We start from the raw sequence: 23999 nt of genomic DNA on the forward strand, positions 1-23999 counted from the left end.
ACCAGATTTTTTTCAAACAGTTCCCACCACACGGATGAACCAATTCTTCCTGCACTGTGGGCCACTTCCTTTAACCTGTGAATGGGTCAGAACTATGCAAAAATATTTGGCAAAGATTTGCTAAACATGACTTGAAGGGCTGAGGTTTCAAGACCAGCAAACACAAGTACTGCATTAAAGATGCCATGACTCTTTTCCTTTCTTTATCCCTCACTTCAGACCTCATCCTCTGACATTACATTCCTGCCTCTACCTTACTAATCCCAATCTGCTTTGCTTCAATCATTTCCAAAGAGCCAAAGCCAGAACCATGCACGGAAATTCCCCTCCAGTGGGTCAGCACCATTGTACAGCTGTGTCTCATCCTGATTTGAGTGGAGAGAAAAGAAAGATATTCCAGGGATTATTATTGAGATATCCCAGGGATTACTATTGAAACAACTCTGTCCATCCTTTCAACACCTCCCTGGCACCAGCCCCTGTACTGGCCTGAACCCTTGGTGAGCTGCTTGAGAAGGAAATACAGCAAATTTGAAAATGGAAAAGTTTCCTGCAAGTCTGCAAAAAGTTTTTCCAAAAAGCAACAGCATTTGCACCATTGGAGTGACTTTCGCACACTTTGGGGTGACTTGTGCACACTTTCAGAGAGCAGCCTGCAGGGGAATTTCTCACATCACACATTCTCCCAGCAGCACAGATTAAAATCCTTCTCCTGTGTGAAAGCCTGACAAAGCTGGGGGTGAGCAGTTTGCAGAAGAGAAAACTCCAGGAGACCTTAGAGCCCCTTCCAGCATCCAGAGGGGCTCAGAGAGAGCTGGAGAACTTTGGACAAGGGATGGAGTGACAGGAAAAGGGGGATGGCTTCTCACTGCCAGAGGACAGGGTTAGATGGGACATTGAGAAGAATTCTTGGCTGTGAGGATGATCAGCAAAGCTGTGGCTGCCCCTGGATGCCTGGAAGTGCCCAAGGCCAGGCTGGACAGGGCTTGGAGCACCTGGAATAATGAAAGTGTCCCTGCCATGGCAGAGGGGTTGGAAGGGGATCATCTTTAAGGTTCCTTCCACCCAAACAAGTCTGTGATTTTATAATTCACAGAACAAGGCCTGGCATGGGTCTGTCCCCTCAGCACCCCCAGGGATCCACCTGCCCTTCATGGGAAATCTTGTGTAGCACCATCCCTGAGCCCTGGCAACTCCAGCTGGTCTGTGAAATCAGTGAATCATTCTGCTGGGGGAAGGAGGGTTATGCTGGAAAAAGGGAGAATTTCCAGTATTGCTTCCCTTTTATTTAACTAACTGAATTCCAGAGTGGTTTGCTCAAGATGCACAAAGTTGTTTTCCCTCAATCAATGAATAAAACTCTGGTCCTGCTGCTTCTGGAGCCCGTGTGCTCACAAAAAATGATCAGTTCATTGCAGGTAATTTATGAATGCAGTTATGCATGAGAAAAGTAAATTAAGGATAAATACTACACCTGGCCATTGACTGTCTCAATAATGCAAGCTGAGCAAGTACCACGACATACCAATGACTTTCCTCTGTGAGAGACATGCTAAAACCCACTCACTGCTAATTTTAAGAATTATCCTCCTTTTCTTGGCTCACATGAGGCCACATCTGGTTGTGGCATTCAGTTTGGTCCCTCAAGCACAAGAAACATGTTGATAAAATTCAGTGTTGATAAAATTCAGCAGATAAAATCCTGCTAAAGAGACACCAAACCAGCCAGGGATCTGGAGAATGTGCCCTGCAAGGGGCATTTCAGGGGACAGGGACTGTCCAGCCAGGAGAGGAGGTGGCTTTGGGGACCTGATGCAGCCTGCTGGTACCTGCAGGGACATTAGTGAGAGGACAGACACAAGCTCTTTTTGCAGGTGTGCAGCAGCAGCAGCAGGAGAGAAATGGTCAGAACATGGAAAAGTGAAAGCTCTGAGTCAATAAAAGAAAAAAAAATTCATCATAATGACAGTCAGGTTCTGGAACTGGCAAAATTTCCAGCCTTGGAGGTTTTGGAGATGTACCTAGATAAAGCTCTGAGCAATCTAGTTCTGAATTCTGCAGCAACTACTCTTTGAGCAGGAAGCTGAACTGAAAATTTCCTCAAGTCCCTGAATTATTTTGTGAAAATATTCCACAAGGCATAGATTAGAAATTCCTGAAATGCTTTATAAAATTTCCAGAGAAAGAGACAAATTTTCACCATTTGTCACCAAAACATAAATGGCAAATTCCAGCCTAAAGAAGAGGTATCAATTTGCAAATATGTGCCATAAACAACAATATTCCATTATTCAGCTATCTGGTATATTCACTCCTAAAAACTGCTGTGGAAGCTGGTGAAATTCAGCACCTGCCCTCTTAGATGTGGCAATTCCAGCAATTATAATATTTTAATGGTAGTTCTATACATAAATGACAAATTCCAGCCTAAAGAAGAAGTATCAATTTGCACACATGTGCCATAAGCAACAATATTCCATTATTCAGCTATCTGGTACATTCACTGCTGTGGAAGCTGGTGAAATTCAGCACCCGCCTCCTTAGATGTGGCAATTCCAGCAATGATAATATTTTAATGGTAGTTCTATACATAAATGACAAATTCCAGCCTAAAGAAGAGGTATCAATTTGCAGATAGGTGCCATAAGCAACAATATTCCATTATTCAGCTATCTGATATATTCACTGCTGTGGAAGCTGGTGAAATTCAGCACCTGCCTTCTTAGATGTGGCAATTCCAGCAATGATAATATTTTAATGGTAGTTCTGTACTGAGAAATTCACTTCCTAGCAGATCTACCAACCTGTGTCTGTGACATTCAAGAGCCATCTACCTCCAGAAGGAATTAAAAACTAATGTTTAACAATCTCACTGAGCCAGCATATTTCCTGCCATCAATCTAAAGACCACAAACAAAGAGAAATGCAAGAGCACTCCCAATAAAGCATGCAGGAACACAACAAGGAGTCTCTTTCCCCTTCCCATTTGCCCCTCACCCTGTCCAGCCCAGCAGCATGGCACCAACGAGCCAGCCTGGTGCACACACAGGGGGGAGCAAACACAACCCCACAAACACACAGGCACAAAGAGAAAAGAGGCAAAGCATCAAGAAGCATGCACAAACCAAGGAGAAGCGTGCAGGCCTCTCTAGTTTGGTATCTGGACTCAGTTAGGTGGAGAGAGATGCAGATAAAAACCATGCCAAGTTACCTTCAATGGAATAAGAATAATGTGCTGGGCTGGGCTGGCTTGTGGTTAACCCTGTAGTGCAGGTAAGAACACTGTGCTGACTTGTAGATGGAGTCTGAATTAAACCACTTTCAGGTTTCATACCTGGCCACAGTGCACCTGAATCAGATAAATTGGACCAGTTACAAACAAATATGCTGGGACCAAACAGCATGCTCCTACCTCAGATTAAGATTGTTGCTCATCACAAAAGCAAGTAACAAATGACACATGGAAAATGTTTAATTTTGGCAATAGTAAGCACTGACTGTCAGGCTGTGCAGGGATTAGAGCTGGTGACCAAATGGCTGAAAAAGAGAAAATTAAAAGCACCAAGAAGATTAATTTGCAAAGCTTTTAACTAAAATCTGTTTGTGTCACTGAGATTCAGTGCCCATGCAGATAAAGGACCTGACACTGGCTGTGACTTTGGGCTGCACAGCACTACAAGTGACATCAGCTGTGACAGAGAGGCAAAAGCTGGGATCTATAGGCCAAGCTCAACTCCACTACTTCACTGGGCTTTGGGATGAATATTCTAAACCAAGCCACAAGTCAGTAATTTTCCCAGACTGACAACAACAAATATAGAGCTAAAAAATTAGTTAAAAATCTGAATGTTTCTTCCAGACTTCCTGTTGTTTGGGAATGCTTTTGTAAGAACCCTGGGCACAGCACAGAGAGCAGAGTGACTGCAATTATGTGCACAGGGCACACCAAGCATGTGGCTCAGCTTGGGTGCTGTGTAAGGTGAGGTCTCTGCACTGATGGGTGCCAACAGTGCCCAACTGAGGCTGCTCAGCCCAGGCCTCACTCCTCAGGGCTCTTCAGGCTTTCATTTGAGTGTCCCCACATCTACAGCCAAAGGTAAAGACAATTCTCCCTTGCCCTGGTTAGGAAGCAGAAATATTTTGAGAGAATCTACTTACAAACAAGCAGGAGTGTGCAAAGCAGAGGGACAAAGGAGGTTTGGAGCTAGACAGAGGTCAGGGCCATCAGAAAGAGCACCCTCCTTTTTAAACAGCCTGAGAACAGTACCAAGGCTGCAGAAGCCCCCTGCAGCCTTCACCCACTCCAGCAGGACTAAGCCATGGGCTGTGAGCTCCAGTTTCTTACCTACATGACATGGGAGAGACTCCATCAAGCTGGACATGAGCAACAGCTCCAGGAGGTCACTCCATGCTGCAGCTTTGTCAGAATTAAATTCTGCAATGGCCCTTTGATTTATTTACATATCTGATCTCAAACTGACACCTATCAGTCAACTTAAATCACTCCTGTCTGCACAGTCACCCCAGGGTTTGACTCTCTGATTCTCAAGTTGAACTGACACCTATCAGTCAACTTCAATCACTCCCCTCTGCATAGGGTTTGATTCTTTGACTCTCAAGTTGTGTCTTTGTTAAGGTTTCAAGCCTCCAGAACCTCAATAATTAGCAAACAAAAAGGAAAGGCTGATTCAAGAAAGACTGTGGAAACTCCAGAACAAAACATATGTGAAAAAGATCCTCCAAGGAGAGTGGGAGTAGCTGTGTTTGTTTAGCCTGGAAAGGCAGTGCCACCATCCCAAATGGCTGAGCAGTTCTCACAGGGGACAGCAACCAGAAGCTCCTTAGGGCACAAACCAGAGGGACAAGGAGAGCAGTCAGCAGCACAATGTGATGGTCACACAACATGCAGAAGTGCCAAAGAACCTGAGAGGGAAACACAAACCCACCCAGGGAGTGGCAGCAGGTCAGACACACGCAGAGGTGCTGGCAGGGCTGGCTGGGGGATTCAGGAAATGTGCTAAGGCATCTTTAGCCCCTGCCTTCCCTGTCCTGCTGTTACAGACATGTCTTTTATATTTTCTACACCCAGGCACACTCCTGGGCTGATGGCAAATGTCCTGCCAGTATGATAAACTAGCAGAGCCTCAAGGACGATGGAGGAGAAGCTGTGAGAGGAGGAATGAGACTCTGCCACGTCCAATGGCAGCACTGTGTGTCACAGAATGTCCCAGCACACATCTACAGACGTGAAAAGGCCCCACACAGGACATCCCAGCACTGTTAGATTTTTCTTGAGTTAATGTAAACCATCACATCCATGGTGTTTCTAATACTAGCTTACAGCTGTGCAGCCTGGATGTCACCACTCTTATTTTAATGCTTCTTTAATAAAATCTCTCCAGGCCACAGGGGCATCCTATGCAGAACAATGCACTGAGCACCAAGAGAGGTGACAAATCAGCAAGAGCATGGCTCATCCCTTCTCTAAAAGAGAATCCTGACTTCAGCCACCTCCAGGCTATGCTGGTGTTTGTCAGCTTGCCTGAATTTCATGCTGGTTTGTTCCAGCTAGAGGACCCACGGTGCCTTCTTTCTGGCATAGAAACAAATACAAGGTAGAAAGACACACCAAGCTCTGTAAAAGCCTCTGGTGCTGGTAAAACCAAGTTGTTGGCCCTCACTTGCTCATTGGAGATTTTGTGAGCAGAATTTCCAGAATTCCCTCTGCAGAGTGTGTGTTCAATGCTCTAACTTCTACCTCTCCATCACACTGTGCAAGGTCCATCTTCTCAGCATGACCCAGCAGGTACCATTCCATTATGATTTCCATTACTGGAAATGATTTTTAACATCTTCCTAACACTAAAAATTCAGGTGTTTAACAACAGACCTAAAATCAACACCAGACATTTCAGTAACTGATGACATTTTGGATATTTTACAGATGAAAGCTCCTTTGAAGTCAACAGAAAATGCAAATCTCCTTCCAGGTGTTCAGAAGAATTTCCAGTGTTACATTTAGAGTAGGATATTGAAGCAGCTGAGTACCCTTGCACTCCAGAGCATTTGGATTTAAAAAAATGAACACTCCCCCCAAATACAGCCACCACTACTGCAACCAACAAAACATCAAACACACAATACTCTAACAAAACCCCTACACCTTCTCTCCTTCCTTTCAGAATTGTAGAAGTCTAAACCACTGTTTTAAACAACCTCACTGGAGCACTCCACATATTTACAAATATTTGTCTTTAAAAACACCAACATGTGACACATTAAAACACACAACAGCACACAAAGCAGCCTCAGTGCACCATGCACAACACACTATCAAAAAACACCAAATAAATGAAGCCAAGGAAACCATCAGGCACTCAAAAACCAGCAAAAACCAGTGCAACAAGGCACTGAAACCAAAGTGCAGGCACCCAGTGAGGAAGAGTATGTTCCAGCAACCATCAGTAATTACAGTATTAGCAATTTAACTTGTGTTTCACAAAGCCAAGTCTGGATTTATTATCTTTCCTCCACCATCTTTCAAATATATAATGACAAATCAATTGTTTTGTAACCTTTACAAAAGCCCATGTTCTGTCAGCAGCTAACAAAAGCCAGAAATTTAGCTGTTTTTATTCCAAGACATCTAATTCTTTAACTAAAGAAAGATTCATGTTTACACACATCAAGGTACCAAGATTTTAGCATTACAGATAAATCTGCAAGAGGCTCAGTGCATATTGTGCAGTACAACCACAAGCCTGAGACATATTTAGAATCACAGAATGGTAAAAGTTGGAGAAGACCTTTAGGATCATCGAGTCCAACCATAAATCCAACAGCACCATGTCCTCTGCAAGGGGTGGTGACCCCAGCACTGCCACAGGGGGCTCCCCCAGTTCCCTGCATGGTGCTGTGATGCTCCCCCTCCCATCAGTGTTCCCTGCTAAGGGATAAAACAGCCTCTGCTCCCTTCCATTTTTTGGGAGCTGCATTTGCAGAGACTGGAATAGCTATTAAAAGGGCTCAGTTAGTAGAGCAAATTAAGGAAATTATTTGCCTAAGTAAATTTGGAGACATTTTAGCATGAGCTCTCATTTGGTGAAAGATGAAATAAAAATGTCTTAATTGTGGTTAACAACAAAGGAAGGAGGAAGGAGAAGGAGAAGGAAGGAGAAGGAAGGAGAAGGAAGGAGGAGAAAGGAGGAGAAAGGAGGAGAAAGGAGGAGAAAGGAGGAGAAAGGAGGAGAAAGGAGGAGAAAGGAGGAGAAAGGAGGAGAAAGGAGGAGAAAGGAGGAGAAAGGAGGAGAAAGGAGGAGAAAGGAGGAGAAAGGAGGAGAAAGGAGGAGAAAGGAGGAGAAAGGAGGAGACAGGAGGGGAAGAAAGGGGAAGGAAGGGGAAGAAAAGGAGAAGGAAAGGAGAAGGAAAGGAGAAGGAAAGGAGAAGAAAAGGAGAAGAAAAGGAGAAGAAAAGGAGAAGAAAAGGAGAAGAAAAGGAGAAGAAAAGGAGAAGGAAGGAGAAGGAAGGAGAAGAAAAGGAGAAGAAAAGGAGAAGAAAAGGAGAAGAAAAGAGAAGAAAGGAGAAGAAAGGAGAAGAAAAGGAGAAGAAAAGGAGAAGAAAAGGAGTTGTAGTATGGAGTGTTGTGTCATTTCACTGCACAAACACAGCTATACCACAACTAGAGACAATGATGATCCCAAACCAAGAACCATGTGGCAAACTTCATGGGGAGATCCAAAGTAACAGCTTTGTAAAAAATCTTATTCTTTAAGTTGAAGCCCCATCAAGAGATCAGTGCCCATCTACAATTTAAGCTATGTGCTCTCCTACAAACCCTTCTCTCCAACACACCTGGTTAAGCTTAACATTGGCTTTTTACTGAGACATAAAAGAGCAATTGCAGGCACAGAGAAATCTTTGAGAAGTGACTTTTTACCGAAAGGAGGTAGTCCATAGGTCTGGGTGGTCTGGGGGTAGATGGTGTAGGGCTGGGACTGCTGTAGTGCTTGGTACTGAGGCTGAGCAGGGTAAGGGCTCATTGTTTCTGACACTGGTACAGAGAGGATATGTGCATATGGCCTTGGGGAAGAGAGAGAACAAAAATCAGAAAGAACTGGTTACATTACACAGCTTTCAGCCTTCAAACCAAAAGACACATTCAATAATTGCTCCAGAAAGGAGAAATCACTCAGACTGACAATTCCTCTTGGTGCAATAAGCTCCTTGTGCTTCCCAAGGCAGGCTCCTGAGTTTATAGATGCTGCCTGCAGTGACAGCAGGGAAAATCCCTCCTCCACAGTGCCAGAGATCCAGGACTGGGAGGGCAGGGTGGGCTGGAGGGACACATCCCCATTCCAACAGGTATGAGTGGTCAGTCCCACTAATCATGCCACCCTGAAGCTGCTGTAATTCAGCAGCACCTGCAAGAACCAGGGACACACACACACAGAAACTACACAAAAACAAGCAGCAGGGCTTAAAGCCCATCCTGCTCCAACAGGAAAAAATACAAAGATCCCAAAACACAGTGAATGATGAGAAAATTTCATATTCCCCTTATATTTATTTATTTTCAATTTGTTTATTTGACAAATATCATGTGCATTATTCATCAAGATTATCACGTTAATTACTTGAAGGGCTTCATTTATCTTTGTGGGGCTTTCATTTATCATTTTTAAAACAGTCACTGAAGCTAAAGGGTGAATTCTGTAAATTCAGTGTCTTCAGCAATGAGTATCTGCTCCCAGTTGTGGGATTTACTGCACTAGAGAAATGCATAGAGATACAAAAAAATACTTCAGAGAAGAATTACAGAACTCAGTAACAATTTCTTGACTTACTTTGCAGAATACATTTGTGAGGTATAATCACTTGATGACCTTGGGATATAATCAGTGCATGTCATAACTGAAAAAAAAAAAAGTTTGTGTAATTACAGAGGTGCTTTCAAAACCCAACAAATAAAGACAAATATCAATACTCATGGCACATTTTAGTCAACACACTGTATTTACAAAGAGTTTTAGTGCCCTGAATATCTGTTTCAAAGCAAATTCTCAAAAAAACACTGTTAAGCTGGCACAAAAATATTTTGCCAGCTCACAGCAGGTAGATCAGTGAGTCACACTATTCCTCCCTCTTTCTCTTTATCAGCTCATACCATAATTTTTTGCAACTGTCATAAAAAAAACTCTGATTTCAGTCCTCCCCAAAACCCTGCATATTTGTCAAAGGGGCTTCATCTGCACCAAGTGTAACATTTCTCTGTCCTGGAGCAGAAAACAAACATCTTTGGTCTCTCTTTTGCCAAGCTTTCCTCTTCCACTAGGTATTCTGTCCATGCATGGCTCCAGCAAAGAGTTTTCCTGCAAAAAGGAACAGCTCCAGCTCAATGAACTTAATCACAAATATCCAGGGAAGCACAGCTGCAGTGCACAAGGCTCAGAGGTGCCTCTAAAATAAGCTGGCAGTTACATTTAACCAGATTTTTCTGCTTCAATAAATCCACAGCAACTGCACTCTGAAGCTGGTAAGACAGAGTGGCTCAGCTGGCAACCCAGAGAGGAAATGTTTCAGATGTTCTCAGTCAGCACAGCTCTGGTTCACCTTGTGTGAGATTGCTCTGTTACAGCACTCCAGGCTGGGCTGGAGAGGGGGGCTTGGGCTCCTATGGCTTCATCCAAGAGCCAATAAACACCCTTGGATCACATCAGCTGATTGAATACTCAGCTGTCCATCAGGAAAGCAATGATGGGCAGGAGCCCAGCAGAATTTGGCCCCTGTAGCCTCTGTGGCAGGAGCCCAGCACAGAATTTGTCCCTGTGCAGCCTCTGTGGCAGGAGCCCAGCACAGAATTTGGCCCCTGTAGCCTCTGTGGCAGGAGCCCAGCACAGAATTTGGCCCCTGTAGCCTCTGTGGTAGGAGCCCAGCACAGAATTTGGCCCCTGTAGCCTCTGTGGCAGGAGCCCAGCACAGAATTTGGCCCCTGTGCAGCATCCCTGGCAGGAGCCCAGCACAGAATTTGTCCCTGTAGCCTCTGTGGCAGGAGCCCAGCACAGAATTTGTCCCTGTAGCCTCTGTGGCACATGGCACCACCACAGTGCAGCAAGTGCTGTGGCTGTATCTGCAAGCACATGGGTTTATCAGCTCAGACCTACAAGCACCATACCCAAACTCTCAGCAAACACAGCTGCATGCTCTGGATCCAGCTGATTCCCCTCTGAAAGCAAAGCACCCAGGCTTGCCCAGGAGCTAATCCAGGCTAACTGTGTATCCCCAGGGGCCCTGCTCCCCCACACCTACCATTACAAGAGACCACATTTTCCCTCTGGAGTGACTCAATAACAGCCTCCAAATCAGGGTTATGGACAACAGCATCCTCTGCCCCAATAATGTGCTCAAAAAATTTGGGATTTCCATATTGGACCTGAATTATTGCTCTTGTATGACCATGTAGTAAACTCTCCTGAGTTACACTGAGGAAAGCAGGACAGTGCCACAGGCAGCTCTAACCCCAATGTGCATCCTGCCACCCCAAAAACCTTCTCTTTGTGTGATCTGAACACAAGCAGCTGAGAAGTACAAACCATCAACCACATGTGCTGAAGATCCCAAATGATCCATGAATCACCTTCCTCTGCTCCTCAGTGTTTGCCTTTGCTCACAGTGTGAGCCCATGTAGCACAAGGATACAACAGGAAACACAAACTGAGAACTTTTGGACTTAAAGGCTTTCCTCTAACATTTGTCAGTTCCCACATGTTGAGGATCTGCAGGGTTTTTTAAAGAAAGTCAATATTCATCTGAATAGTTATGTAGTAATGATATTTCTAGAATTTGTGTTTATAAATTGCATACAAAGAACTAGGCAATGGTGAAAAAAGCAAAAAAATCCCACAATAACACTGCAGGGAATTTCTAGGATTTGTAAATGGCTTATCCAGTTAGGCAGCAGATTTTGCAGGATGAAATTTCCCATAACTCCTGCAACACCACAGTTCATGGATTAAAATAGCAATGATTAAATCAATTACAATGGGAAGTTACACCTTACACACCTTCAGCTAAGGTGAGCTGGCTTAGACTTCAAAATATGTATTGGCAGTCAAAGGTATTTCACACAGGAATCTGACTTTCCTAATAACTTCCAACTCTCTTTTTCCAAGAGAAATTATACACTCCACTTTTCATTTAGCATGCAACCTTTGTATTCCCTGCCTGTTTCCTCTCTGTTTATTTCCTAAGAGCTTTCTGCAGCCATTCAATACAATTCAGAGTCTAAGATGAAGTGTATGGCATATTGCTACAAAGGGCCCAACCAGCTGTGTAGAGATAATGATTTATAAAACATGTTTACAATAGGCATTACAACTGATATGGACTCAACCCTCAAGAAGAATCGTGTCTAAGGCAGATAAGACACAGCAGTGCTCAAAAGCACCCAACAGCCAGCTGAGGGGCAGTGACAGAAAAATATTTGTTAGAAACAGATATTTCCTTCCCATCAGGCATTAACACTTTGTAAACACCACAGCAAATGTTCACTTTACAACTGATAGTGAGAGCAGGCTAAGGATTACAAGGAGGAGACAAAGCTTGTGGTGGATGGAGCATGGTACCAGGGAAAGGCATGAGCAAAGACAATGGGAGAACTCCAGATACTCACTCTCACTGGACATGGGAAGGTTTGAACCAAGGTTTGAAGATTCAGTTTTCTGCTCACTGACTTCTGTGCTGCTCACATGACTGCCAGGACAACAAAGGCTCAGTGTTAGCATTAGGAACTCTAAAATTAACATCCTTGGCCATCATAACCTCTGTGTTCAACCCTTCTGAGCAAGGCAAGCTAACTCTTCACAAAACCCAGCCTTGTGCTCTTTGCTATTTCAGGAAGAGATTCTGAGAGCGAGATCTGCAACTGGAATTAGACATCAAACTATGGGGTTTGAGTGGCCAGGGTTTGGTAGTGGGGGGCTGCAGGGTGGTTTCTGTGAGAAACACCTCTTGGCATCTCCATTCCATGTCCCCAGGCTGCAGCATCCAGGGAGGAGCTGCCAGCAGTGCAGTGTGACCCTGCTGGCACAGCTCCCTGCCATGGCCATTGCCTCACTGCTGCATTTGTCCCTGAGGAGCAGTGCTGAAACATCCTTCAACTGGGGTCACTTCTGCATTTAAATATTTGCAGGTTGCTGGATTATTCTGGATTTGTCCCACGTTGTTTCAGTTCCATGTTGATGTTGCTTTGTTCATGTACAGAGTAGGAAGTACAGATCATTTCTGAATGAAACTGTTTTTTCCTTGGTTATTGCCATCCAGGCTTTAATTTTATTATTGCTAGCTCTGCAACACAGATTTTCATGAGGTTTTGAGCCATCTGTGTGCTGTTGTGATATTTTGAAATTGCAGTTTCTCAAGGTGAAGGAGCCAAAGGAACTGCACCTTGTAGCTCAGGTGTGCACCAAGCAAGGTGCTCTCTGCCTCCCTCCATCACCTGACTCCACTCAGCATCCCAACAAAAATCAACTGCACAGTTTTGTGTTGGATAAATAAATTAAATTTTCAGGAAGAGCCTAAAGTGTCTGAGCTGGGCTACACAGGGAGCAGGAGGCTGTATGAGAAATAAACCCAAATCTTGCAACACCTTTCCCCACCCATCCCTGCTTTCTGGGCTCAACTAAACTGATGTTTTCTCCCTCCTTCACCTCCTGCAGTGCAGAAAAAAGGGAGAAACAGGTCCAATAAGTTCTTTTAAATTAATCCATTGGTCAAACTTAAAATCATGTATAACTTTAGCAAAACAGAGCCAGAATATTTAAACAGATTACTTAATCAAGTTAGAAATATAGCTTTATCCTAACCCTCTCTTCTGTTTTCAAAATCTGGATGTCCACAATTTTAAAATCCAAGGATGTTTACACTCAAATCTTGAGCTCCCTGTGCCCATAGGAAGGTGTGGGTGTGCTGAAGCAGGATAGCACAGAGGGAGAAGGGAGAGCCCCCCAACACGCCCAGACCTCTCTACCCAAGAGAGGGAATAACTCTCCCTAGGATCTGATTTCTCTGACTCAGATGGGCCAGAAAGGGAGCTGGTGTGATTAGATCAAAATTGTAATTTTGAGAATATAGAACATGATCACTCCTGCAGAAATGGTGTTTCCTCCTTGCTCTTATTGGAATGGCAGAGACTCCAAAATGAAATCTTTGCTCACTGAATTTGCTGCTACTCAGAGAAGCAGAATCAATCCTAAAATAGCTATTCTCATTATAAGAAGTAATAAAAATAGTTAATTTCTAAATACAATACACATCCAAAAGCATCTACTGAGGTTAAAAATAATATCACACAAGAGCTTTAAATAGGAGAGGCTACAATTCAAGAGTTTCATTTCTCAAAGCAGTTACTCACAGTTTCAGCAAGAACAGTAGTACAGATATTACTAAAATATCCTGAGTCTCACCAAATTAAATGCATGTTATTTCAGTCTCATTCTCTGAAAGACAGATGTGCTGATGCCATTCTCTTTGTGACCACTTTTATAAAAGCCTTATACCACAGGGCTAGTTAATTATTTTTCATTGGGAACTTAATCAAAATTATACCAAATCCAAATACAACTTTATTTTCCATAGCTCTGTAAAAAAATAAATCAAGAGGCAAATTTCTAAAATGAAAGCTTTATAATTGTAAAAGACCATAAAGAACTGTTCCACACTAAAATCAAATTTTAAACCCCATACCTCAGGCTCTGGTCTCTGGATTCCTGCATCTTGGCTTTTTTCACCTGCAAAGACAAAAATGTTCAGAGCTACAACTAACACAAGCTGGAGGGTTCACAGTGGTGGTTAAATGTCCTGCACTCCAGAACCCACCAGTGTAACCATGGGCTCCTCATCTCAAAACAAGCTTTTTCCTAATTAGAAAACAAGGGCTAACAATGGATTTATATAGCAGAATTACTGAATAACTATTCATGTTAGTTACAGGTGCTGAGATATAAAGCCACAAAAATGGCTGGTAAGGGCAATTTTGTGAAAATTGAATAAAACAAGTCATAAATTTAAAGAAAATCTTATTCTGCACAGGTTCAGCACAAACTTTGCTCTTTCCCCCCTATATTTTAATATTGCATAAAGATAGGAACATGAATTCTTTTTCTGTAACAAATTAGGAGTTTTGACTCCTGACTAAAAGCAATACAGCCCTTTTTCTCATTTTGGAGGTGCCAGCTGGATCCTGTTCCTGCACAGGGTATTACACCACTGACAGCACTGGCTTGAACACAAATTTGGTTTCTGCAGGCTACAAAATTACTGTGAAACCCTCAGAAGGATGCCAGGGTGAGTTTCTCCTGCAAGAACATGCCACTACCACCTCATTCATTCATGATGATCCATCGAGTCTCATAATCTGTCACAGAATGACTGACTGGTATCACTGGTATTCTTAAAAGAAATTACCAAGAAAATCTTTAGCTGAATATTACAGCAGAATCTGCTTAAAGGACACACCACTGAAAATTAGCTGTACCCTATCTCTCATGCCCTAAAGGATAAAGACTTTTCATTATATTAGGATGTATTTAGAGAGATTTCCTTTTATAATACAGGCAATTCATCTTTAAATAGCTGGAGTATAAACTATATGGTTTTGCTGCTTAGTTTCACATTTTGTGGATATTACTCAAGCCCATCATCTGCAGCTTGTGGCAAGCCAGGTTCTGAATAATTTTACATTTCCATTTCATTTGATTTTGTTCCTAAGTCATAAAATTGCATAAATGACATTACAATGTATTTTCTAACTAGTTTAACTGAAGAATATTAAACTCTCACATTAAAAAGGCATCAAAATCTTTTCAATTAAACACAAAGTGCCCTCAAGCACATTATTCTGTTTCTGTGTGCATTTGACAAGGTGTCCAAGATTACAAGCATCCCTCCCATTGCAACTTGGCAATTTCTTGTTGAGTTTGTGCCAGGTTTATTTTGGGAACAGAACATTAATACAAACATTTCTGTTTAATTCCTATGCTATTATGTTTTAGATACACAATTTAATTAATCTCATATGTATTGATAATTCTCTACCAACACTTCCATGCTGTGTTAATATCAGTTATTGATAATGCAAACACTATTGTAAATATTTCACATACATGTAGCAACTTTAACCTTCAGACATGCTCCCCAACCTACTGCTACATCAGTCATTTAAAAATGCCTTCCACTTGTGGAAACAATGAATCACAGGATCTTTTCAAGATCTCAAACACAAAAAGAATTAAACACTACACACTCTAATACCCAGCATGCTGAATTTGTCCCTAAAATAGTGAATTTTATTTTCTCTACAACAGGCTTGAGGTAAGTCTGGTTTTCTGAGTAATCTTTTTGCATAGAAACATCATAAAGTTCAAGAACTTATAACTGCTCCTTTCTTACTACTGCCTGTACAATTATAGTAAATTAAATGTACAGCACATTTTATGAACAACAAAATGCTTTTTGTCCTCTGGACAAATACACTAAGTATAAACCTTCTTTTCCAATATTAGCTAAAATAACTGTATACCAAAATTGTGAGATCAGTAATTTGTTTTAGATTTTCATTTTCAGCCTTTTTAAAATATACTTACTGGTTGCTCGGGTAAGTCTTGTGGCTCTTCCATGGGTATTACTATTATTTTAATGCTCAAATGATTCAAACTGTGTGTTCCTCAGCAGTCTTCAAGCCCTGTTGAGAAAAGGTGTTCATGGCTTTATGTACTTTTTGGGGGCTTATCATGTAGGCTATCAGAGAATATTAATTGTTATGTACTCCTCCCCTAAAACTCGTGGGGCCATCTCCCAAATAAAATACAAAATTCATATATGGAAAGATTTCATAAACAAGGGATTTAGCTTTAAGCTTTGAAGATAGAGATTTTTCATGCACATGGGTACATTTCTACATCATTTGCTCGGACCACGTTGACTGCAGAAGCTCACACACTAATCAGACACGTGCACCATGATTTTAAAGACAGTTTAAATGATCAAGTCTGGTCTACTAGGTCAGTAAACAGCACGATTCAATCTAACCTGTTTTTATTTAGAACATTTATATAACAATCAAAAAAAAAAAAATCAGGACAAGACTGTACACCTAAATGCATTTACACACAGTGCTGTTCCCCACCACATTCACAAAGCAAGTTCATTATTTCAGTTGCACCTTTCAAAAAGAGAAGTTTGATGAAATTTTATAAAAGAATTTTTATTTTGGAAGCACTTAGCAGAGAGATGTTATATACATCAAAAAGCTGCTGCTTTCCAGGGACTTAAAATCATGAAAAAGAAATTTTGCATAATATTCTCACAACCTGATTAACTTTTGCAATTTTTGCTGGGCAAAAGAGAAAGGCCTGTGTCCTCCTGGCTTCACCTGATGTGTACAAGCAGTATGAGCTGTGTTTTTGTTCTTTCTGCAGCTCATTTTGGAGCCTCTTTATTAAACCAACCCCAACCTCTTCAGAGCAGCTTTCCCTGAGCTGCCTCCTCTGCCACACACCCACACAGCACAACCTCAGGGGACTGCAGAAATCAGACAAAACGCTGAAAAACTCTTAGTGGGTTGGAGGAGTTAAATCCAGAGCCTTTCTGTGCTGAGGTACAACCTATTCCTGCCTCTGCAGAAATGTGAAAGTGCTTTTTTACACACCACTCCTTCCTCCAGGACCTTCTATTCACCCACCCTGCCCGGAGTATTCAGGCACCTCCAAACCACGGGGTTACCCCCACACAGAGTGACTGAACTGGTTCACAAAAACAACTTTGTGGTGTCCTGAAAACCAGGGCTGTGTCCCCTCCCTGGTTCCTGCCAGACCTACTGACCTGGCAGCACGTGCAGCCCGGTGGCAGCGCGGCCCCACGTGCCAGCCCCGAGGATGTGTGCAGCCTGCAATAATTCCACCTCAACCACAAAACACAAAAGGTTTCTCCCTCATTTCAGGGCAGGTCTTACATGCCACGGTGTATTTTATGTGGCAGGATTGCATTTCATTGAGGGTTTGAGGATTTTGCAAGGCTGCCACCCCTAATCAAAGCTACTTACCCTTATTGCCTGGACTCGAATTCACAATTAGTGTTTTCCATAATTCAGGTTCTTTGGAAATGACCCTATTCACAACACAAAGCACTACTGTCACACTTCCAGTTTTTCCTCCGCTAGTTTCAATCTGTTTTATTTTAAATATAAATCTTATTTATTTTTTGTAGAAATAACAGAAAAATTAGGACTAAAGAGAAACTCTGGTTCTCAGAGATTATACAAAGGAGTACAAAATACAATTGCCAAGAGCAAGAAGATTTGAAATTTATTCCTGTCCTTCATCCTTCACTTCTGTTATTTAACACTTTTTTGCTGTGTAATTTCATAGAAGAATCCCAAACTAAACTCTTCAGTATGGAAAAACATTTTACATTCCACTGATCCATACAGCAGTAACTTCCCATGCCATGCTCTGCTTAAAAGCTGTGAGCAGTTCTTTAATTTTGGTTTTCAGAAGGATTTAAATAATTACAAAGACAAAAAGATTCTCAGAGTCCCACTGGAATATCTTACATGTGTGAGGAAAGCACTTTTTCCAAATAAGATGGGCATCTTGTAGCACCTGGAAGCAGATGACTGAACCAAAGCAAATGAACAGAAAGTGTTCAGAAGGCAGAACTTGAAGTGAGAGGAGAGAACAGAAGTGAGAATTCCAAGTGAGAACTTGGCCCAGGGTGGCTTTGTGCCTTCCCTGTACCTGCAGAAACAGCAGTAGGGGCAGAGGGTGACACCTCACACTCCAGGTGTGCTGTGGTGGCACAGAGCAAGCAGGGGGAGATGGAGGCACTGAGCTCCCCAGCTGAGCTGAGAGCAAGGGCTGAGGGCATCCTCCCCCTGCCAGGGCCAGCTGCAGCAGCTTTTCCACACCCCAACAGTGCTAAATAACAGGGAGGAAAAAAAGGGAGAGCTCCTGCTTCTCCTGAGCTCCTGCTTCACCTGACCTTCTGCCTCTCCCAGCCTCCTGCACCCCACTCCTGCCTGCCTCCCACTGCCTCCTCCCTGCCCTCCAGAGGCTGGTGAGGTTGGACAGCAGTCTGGATGTAGGATCTGCCAAGGGAAAAGAAAGAGGAGAGGAGAGGAGAGGAGAGGAGAGGAGAGGAGAGGAGAGGAGAGGAGAGGAGAGGAGAGGAGAGGAGAGAGAAGAGAAAGAGAAGAGAACCAGAGAGACCCAAGCAGACTCTTTCTGCTGAGCTGATGACACAAAGATCAGCTCTGGCCCTGCCCAGCCCTGCTCCAGGGGAGCCAGCAGGGTGAGGGTCAGGAAAAACACACAAGCAGAGCAGCAGGATGTCCCTTTTCAGCCACAGCAAATGAAACCATAATTTTAGCATCTACTTTGATGAAGCAGAGACATGGCAGCGATAAATATCCAACAGCCTTTTCACCTGTAGCACCCAGCCAGTCACCAGGGTCTCACACAGAGCAGGCACACATCTCCCTGTGGCTGGGCACACAAAATCCTTGGGGCATGGCATGGCAGGAACCTCTCCCTGCCTCCCTCTCCCTGCACATGGAGGCTGAGTGAAGCTGCTGGCAGCTCCAAGGCTGAAACCACCAGCAGGATCCTGCTCCTGCCCCATTCATGTCCCAAAGAGCCCTCTCCAGCACAGCTCATCCCCAGCTGCCCCCCAGCCCTTGGTGGGTACATGGCCCATGGCCCCAAACTCCTCCAGCTGCTCTTGGACACCTCCTCACCCAGTGTGAGAGCTCTGAACCACCCAGAGCTTGGATTTCCCAAAAATCAAACCCAGCACCTTGAACCTGCTCAGCCTGAGCTGCCTCAGAGGAGCACACTGAGCCAGCAGCTCACCAGCAACAAAGATGCTTTTTAAAAACTGAAAATACACAAAGCTGATTTTTTGTTCAGGCTTTTGGGGGATTTTCTTGGTTTTTTGTTGTTTTGGCTTTTTTTTTTTTTTGCACATCAAATCTCAAAACTAGATTTTTAACTCATATAAAACTCAAGTTAACTGCATTTCAGGTAAGCTTTATTCTTTTTTTACACATTACTACAGAACATTTTAAACCCTAAGTGAACACAACAGCAGAGGTATCAAAGGTTCAGGAGGTGAGAATGCTTCTGTGGGTCACTGGGTTTATGAATGAGAAATACAGTATAAAATGGAAGCAAGTGTGCAAGAAGCCATTAAGAGCTGCTGCAATGAAAGAAACATTCAGAAAAATGAGTCCATTGTTCTGCTTCTGGAAACCAGCAAAGTACCACACTTTTTTGCTTTATGGGATGATTTTAGTTAATTACCTGATGAAAACTATTCTGTAATATGTGAATTAAACACCAAGTTTTATTTGATCTAGACTTGTTTGAAATAGCAACCCTGTTTAATTTCAACTGGCATGGAACACCAACAATGCAAAATGATAAGAATTGGGTTTGTGTGTAATTTGATTTTGTTTGCTCAATTTAAGGAGCCACATTATCCAAACTTCAAACTAGAAGACCTCAGAGCAGAGGTATGGGCTGCAGAATCCCTCTCTGCTCTGCACATCTTCACGCCAATAATTCACCATTAAAAGCCCTGGCAAGTGATCTCCAGTTTCTTGCACTAAATCCTGTGTTGAAAATCCTAAAATACAAAGCCCAGCTTGGTCAGACTTTGTCAAACTAGATGCTCTGGATAGAATTTCTGAAAGCTGCCTGCTATGAGCAGCACCTGGATGGACTGCTATTTACTTTCAGCTTGTGGTTTTCAAGCCCATCTGCCTTGGCTTTGAATATAAAGTTTCATGCAAGCAACAGTTCTCCCAAGCTGCAAATAATTAAAGTCAGGATGCTGTGATAAAACATGCAGCAATTATACTGATTAGGAAAAAAGCTAATAACTATGGTTTTATATTACCTTAAAACAGTCACTATTTCCCTAGGAACAAAGTTTTGATTTGGGTAATGAAATTACATCTATTAAACAGTGTTGGAATAAAATCATAGGATCATTTATTTTGGAAAAGACCTCCAAGATCATTAGGTCCAACCAATGCCCAGCACTGCCAAGGCCACCACTAACCCATGTCCCCAAGTGCCTTGTCTTTAAACCCCTCAAGGGATGGTGACTCCAGCTCTGCCCTGGGCAGCTGTGCTAGGGTTGGATATCCCTTTCAGGGAAGAAATTTTCCCAAATATCCAATCTAAACCTTCCCAGGCACAGCTTGAGGCCATTTTCTCTTGTCCTGTCCCTTGTCCCCTGGGGGCAGAGCCTGACCCCACCTGGCTCCATCCTCAGTCAGGGAGTTGTGGAGAGAGCAAGAAGATCCTCCCCAGCCTCCTTTTCTCCAGGCTGAGCCACACCAGCTGCTCCTCATCAGAGCTGTGCTTCAGCCTCTTCCCCAGCTCTGCTCCCTTCTCTGAACATGCTGCAGCCCTTCAACTTCTGTATTGTAGTGAGGGGCCCAAAACTGAACCCAGAAGAGAGGGAAATCACTTCCCTATTCCTTGACACACCTTTTTTCACACAGGATGCCCTTGGCACTTCTGGCCACCTACCCACATGCTGGCTCATGTTCAGCAGCTGCCAACCAGCACCCTCAGGTCCCTTCCCACCACTTTCCTCCCAGCCTGGAGTGCTCCATGGATTGTTGTGCTTAGGATGCACTCCATTCCCTTTCCAGAACATTCAGAAATGTATTAAGCAGGATGGATCCCAATTCAGAACCCTGGGGAGCTCCACCAGGGCCCAGCCCCACAGGGATGTAGCTCCATTCCCCCTCACTCTCTGGGCCCAGCCATATCAAAGTTTTAAACCCAGCAAAGAGTTTTAAACCCAACCTGCCCAAGCCCTGAGCAGCCACTTTCTCCAGGAGAAATGGAGTTAAAGGGTTTACTAAGGTTCAGGTAGACACATCCACCTTGTAGAAGATCAGGTTGGTCAGGCAGGATCTGCCTCTCCTAAACACTGGGATTAACCCCTGTATGTGCCACACAATGCCATGGGAGATGGTTTGTTCTACAGCCTTCCTCTCCACTGAGGCTGCAGTCCCCAGATCCATTTTCTGACCCTCCTTCTAGATGGGCATCACACTTGCAAGCACCCAGTCAAGTGGGATTTTCCTGGTTAGCCAGGGAGGCCGGGAAATGATGAAAGGTGGCTCAGTGAGCATTTTCCAGCTCCTTCAGTGCCCTTGTCTGGATCCTACACGGCCCCAGAGACTCATCTAAGTGGTGTAGGATGTATTTATAGAAACATTTTATTGTCTTTTACAGCAATGGCTGTAATGTTTCGTGCAAGTTTTCTGTACAAGACACCTTTGCAGTTATTTGCACTCCTTAGTTGTTCAATGAACAGCAACACAAATACATGGATTAGGCAGCAGAACACTGTAGTGTGGCCATATTTTCTGGTGGGGTATCTCATGACAATGTGCATTACACACACAGAACCAGAGCACGCAGCCAAAACAACCCAAAACATCACCCAAGTGGAGCAGAGCTGTTCCTCACAATGTTTTTTTTTCACTCACCACACGACAGCTCCTGACAGAGGAGCAGAACTTGGCACAGCGCAGCATGGCAGATCTACCCCCCTTTCTTTTTTTAGGCTTAATTAGAATACCCAAATAAAAACAAAAGCAGAACAGACACATATTGACATTACCACAATGCAGCAGAGCTCACAGCAAACACTGATACTCCACTATTGGCTTTTCTCATCCTCCACACACACCCACGTGCCCCTGGGTACAACACACACAGGTATCTGCAAAATACTGTGACAACCAGACAAATAAATCCTTGTGATGAGTGCTGCTGGGTGAGTTCCTGCTCTCTCTCCATGCTCCTTCTTCCCTTCTATATCAGCCAGGAAATTTCAGAATTAAACACTGTAAAACTTACAAGGAGGGCACTTTGTATGCCCTATTTCTGAAGGTATGGATGGTCATGACAAGCCTCCAAATGCTCTCATAATGTAGGACTAAAAAATCATTATTTGATTAAAATGTCATGACCTTAAAATAGGAAAAAAAAAAAAACCACAACAAGAAAATAACTGAAATCAAACATGGAAATACAAATCTACTTTTCCCCTAAGCAATGCCTGTTCACTGACAGGGGGTTCCCCATGATTTTTAGATCCTTGAAGGGCTGTCAGTGCTCTGAGAGTGCAGCTCCCTCTGCCTGACCCATGCCACATGCTTGTTTTCCCACTTCTTATGCAATGCTTTTTCAATTCGATTTTGAAACACAGCAGGGAAAATTTTAATGGGGAAAAGAACTGTTTTCACAAAAGGAAGATTTGGAAAGAACAACTTCATCCTCAAGGAAAACAACTCCCACTGAGCCCAGAAATCATGTGGCAACTCCTGCTGGACAGAGCCAACACACATCACTCCCAGGGCAGGGGAACACAGAAGTGCTGCTACCTTCCAGTGACAGAACCAAAGCACAGAGATGTACAGAAACATCAGCCAAACAGAACAATTGATTCCCTCCTCTCTTCCTCAGGATACAACCTGCAGTGAGACCAAACAGATTTTCCCCTGAAGACCACACGGAGTGTGAAATCTCACAGCCCATATACATTTTTGTGTTTCTGGAAATAATTAAACAGGTCACAAACTTCTAGAGCTGCAGCCCCAGACAGCAAAAAAAAACAAAACTGTTTGACTTTCATGGTTGTAAAAACAAACATCCCAGCAGCAGGACACACTGCCCTTAATTCCTAAAAGCCACTTCAGACATATCCTAATAGATCAGGACACTTCCTGAACTTTTTAAACTTCTCTCAGTCAGACAGCAAATCTGCATCACATTAACCACAAAAAAGAATTATTGACATGAGGCAGTTCTAAATTCCATTTTCAATAAAAGATTTGACTCTTACATCTCAAAAAGTCACACAGCTAGCACCAGAGGCTGCCATGAAAATGCACCTACACTTGTGTTAGAGGAACTTTTCAGAACTCAGCTGTACTCAAAGGTCCCAGAAGAAGTCAAGATGACAAGCAATAAAACAAACAGCCAGCTCACAGTTTGTCCAGAAGGCTGATCTGATCTGCGCAGTGCTGTGGGGACCCTGAAGAGGCAATGTTTGATCATCAAGGACAGATTCCCCAAGCACAAGAGCCCAGTCCAGCCCAAGAGGCAAGAGAATGAGCAAATGCAGGGGAAGGACAGTTTGGCTGGACAGACAAATTCTGACTAAGCTCAAAAAGAAAGAATCTGGGAGGTCAAGCAAACTAGTATGAGACTGACTTACACATACCAGTGCATTCTGTAGAGATAGGAAGCACCACCCAAGGTTTAAAGCTGCCACCTGCTTCATGTGAAGTTCCAGCTGGTGACTCAGGGAAACAGCACTGTCAGTATTCAAACACAACCAAGAAACATTTCAAGACACAGCAGGAAGCTCCTGGGATGGAAAAATAGTGCTCTGGTCAAGGCTTAACTCAGGAGAGACACATCTGCTGCAGAACTGAACTGTTCCATCACCTCTGAAATTAGGCTAGACATACCCTTAACCCCAAATAAAAGTCCATTTAAGAGATGGAAAGAGTCCCCATGACAATATTGTATTTTTTTTTTCTAAATACAAGGCTTGTTTTGTGGTTAGCTTGTTCAGTTAAGGCCTGATGGGTGACACCTGGAACAGACAGGGCAGTGCCTGCTGTGAATCACAGGGTCACCCTGAGGAGGCTGCTGTGCCCTGCTGTGTCACAGCACTCTCCTAAACATCATGTGGGGTATCAGGAGCAGATCCCAGCCCTTGCAACATCACCTTCACTGAGGCTCTGCAGGCAGCTGCAAGAAGAAAGAAAGGATTTGAAGTTACTCCCTCAGGTACTGGAGTGCCTCCAGGCATGGCATCTGCACAAACTATCCCAGAACCACTGCTGGAGAGGAGCCACCAGGGAAAACTGCTGGAGAGATGCTGGCTTGCAGCCCTTTAACCAAGTA

At 43.4% G+C, this 23999-nt stretch overlaps 1 protein-coding gene across 2 annotated transcripts in view; it reads right to left on the reverse strand.

The window, feature by feature from the left end:
• Positions 1-23999, reverse strand: part of EYA3 (EYA transcriptional coactivator and phosphatase 3) — a 40984-nt gene that overhangs the window by 14485 nt on the left and 2500 nt on the right. Inside the window, exons 2-7 of one of the 2 annotated variants that reach the window (XM_054292582.1) lie at positions 15639-15736; positions 13741-13784; positions 11669-11748; positions 8844-8910; positions 7937-8079; positions 3212-3349 (exon numbers count right to left, since the gene is read on the reverse strand). In XM_054292582.1, coding sequence (XP_054148557.1) covers positions 3212-3349; positions 7937-8079; positions 8844-8910; positions 11669-11748; positions 13741-13784; positions 15639-15671 — 505 coding nt within the window. In that variant the 5' untranslated portion in view covers positions 15672-15736. The remainder of the gene's footprint in view (positions 1-3211; positions 3350-7936; positions 8080-8843; positions 8911-11668; positions 11749-13740; positions 13785-15638; positions 15737-23999) is intronic. The other variant, XM_054292583.1, reaches the window with a different exon arrangement.

Source organism: Melozone crissalis, unplaced genomic scaffold (assembly GCF_028551555.1).
Source record: "Melozone crissalis strain CALT ecotype California unplaced genomic scaffold, PUWL_Pcris_2 ptg000111l_1, whole genome shotgun sequence".
Lineage (NCBI taxonomy): Eukaryota > Metazoa > Chordata > Aves > Passeriformes > Passerellidae > Melozone > Melozone crissalis.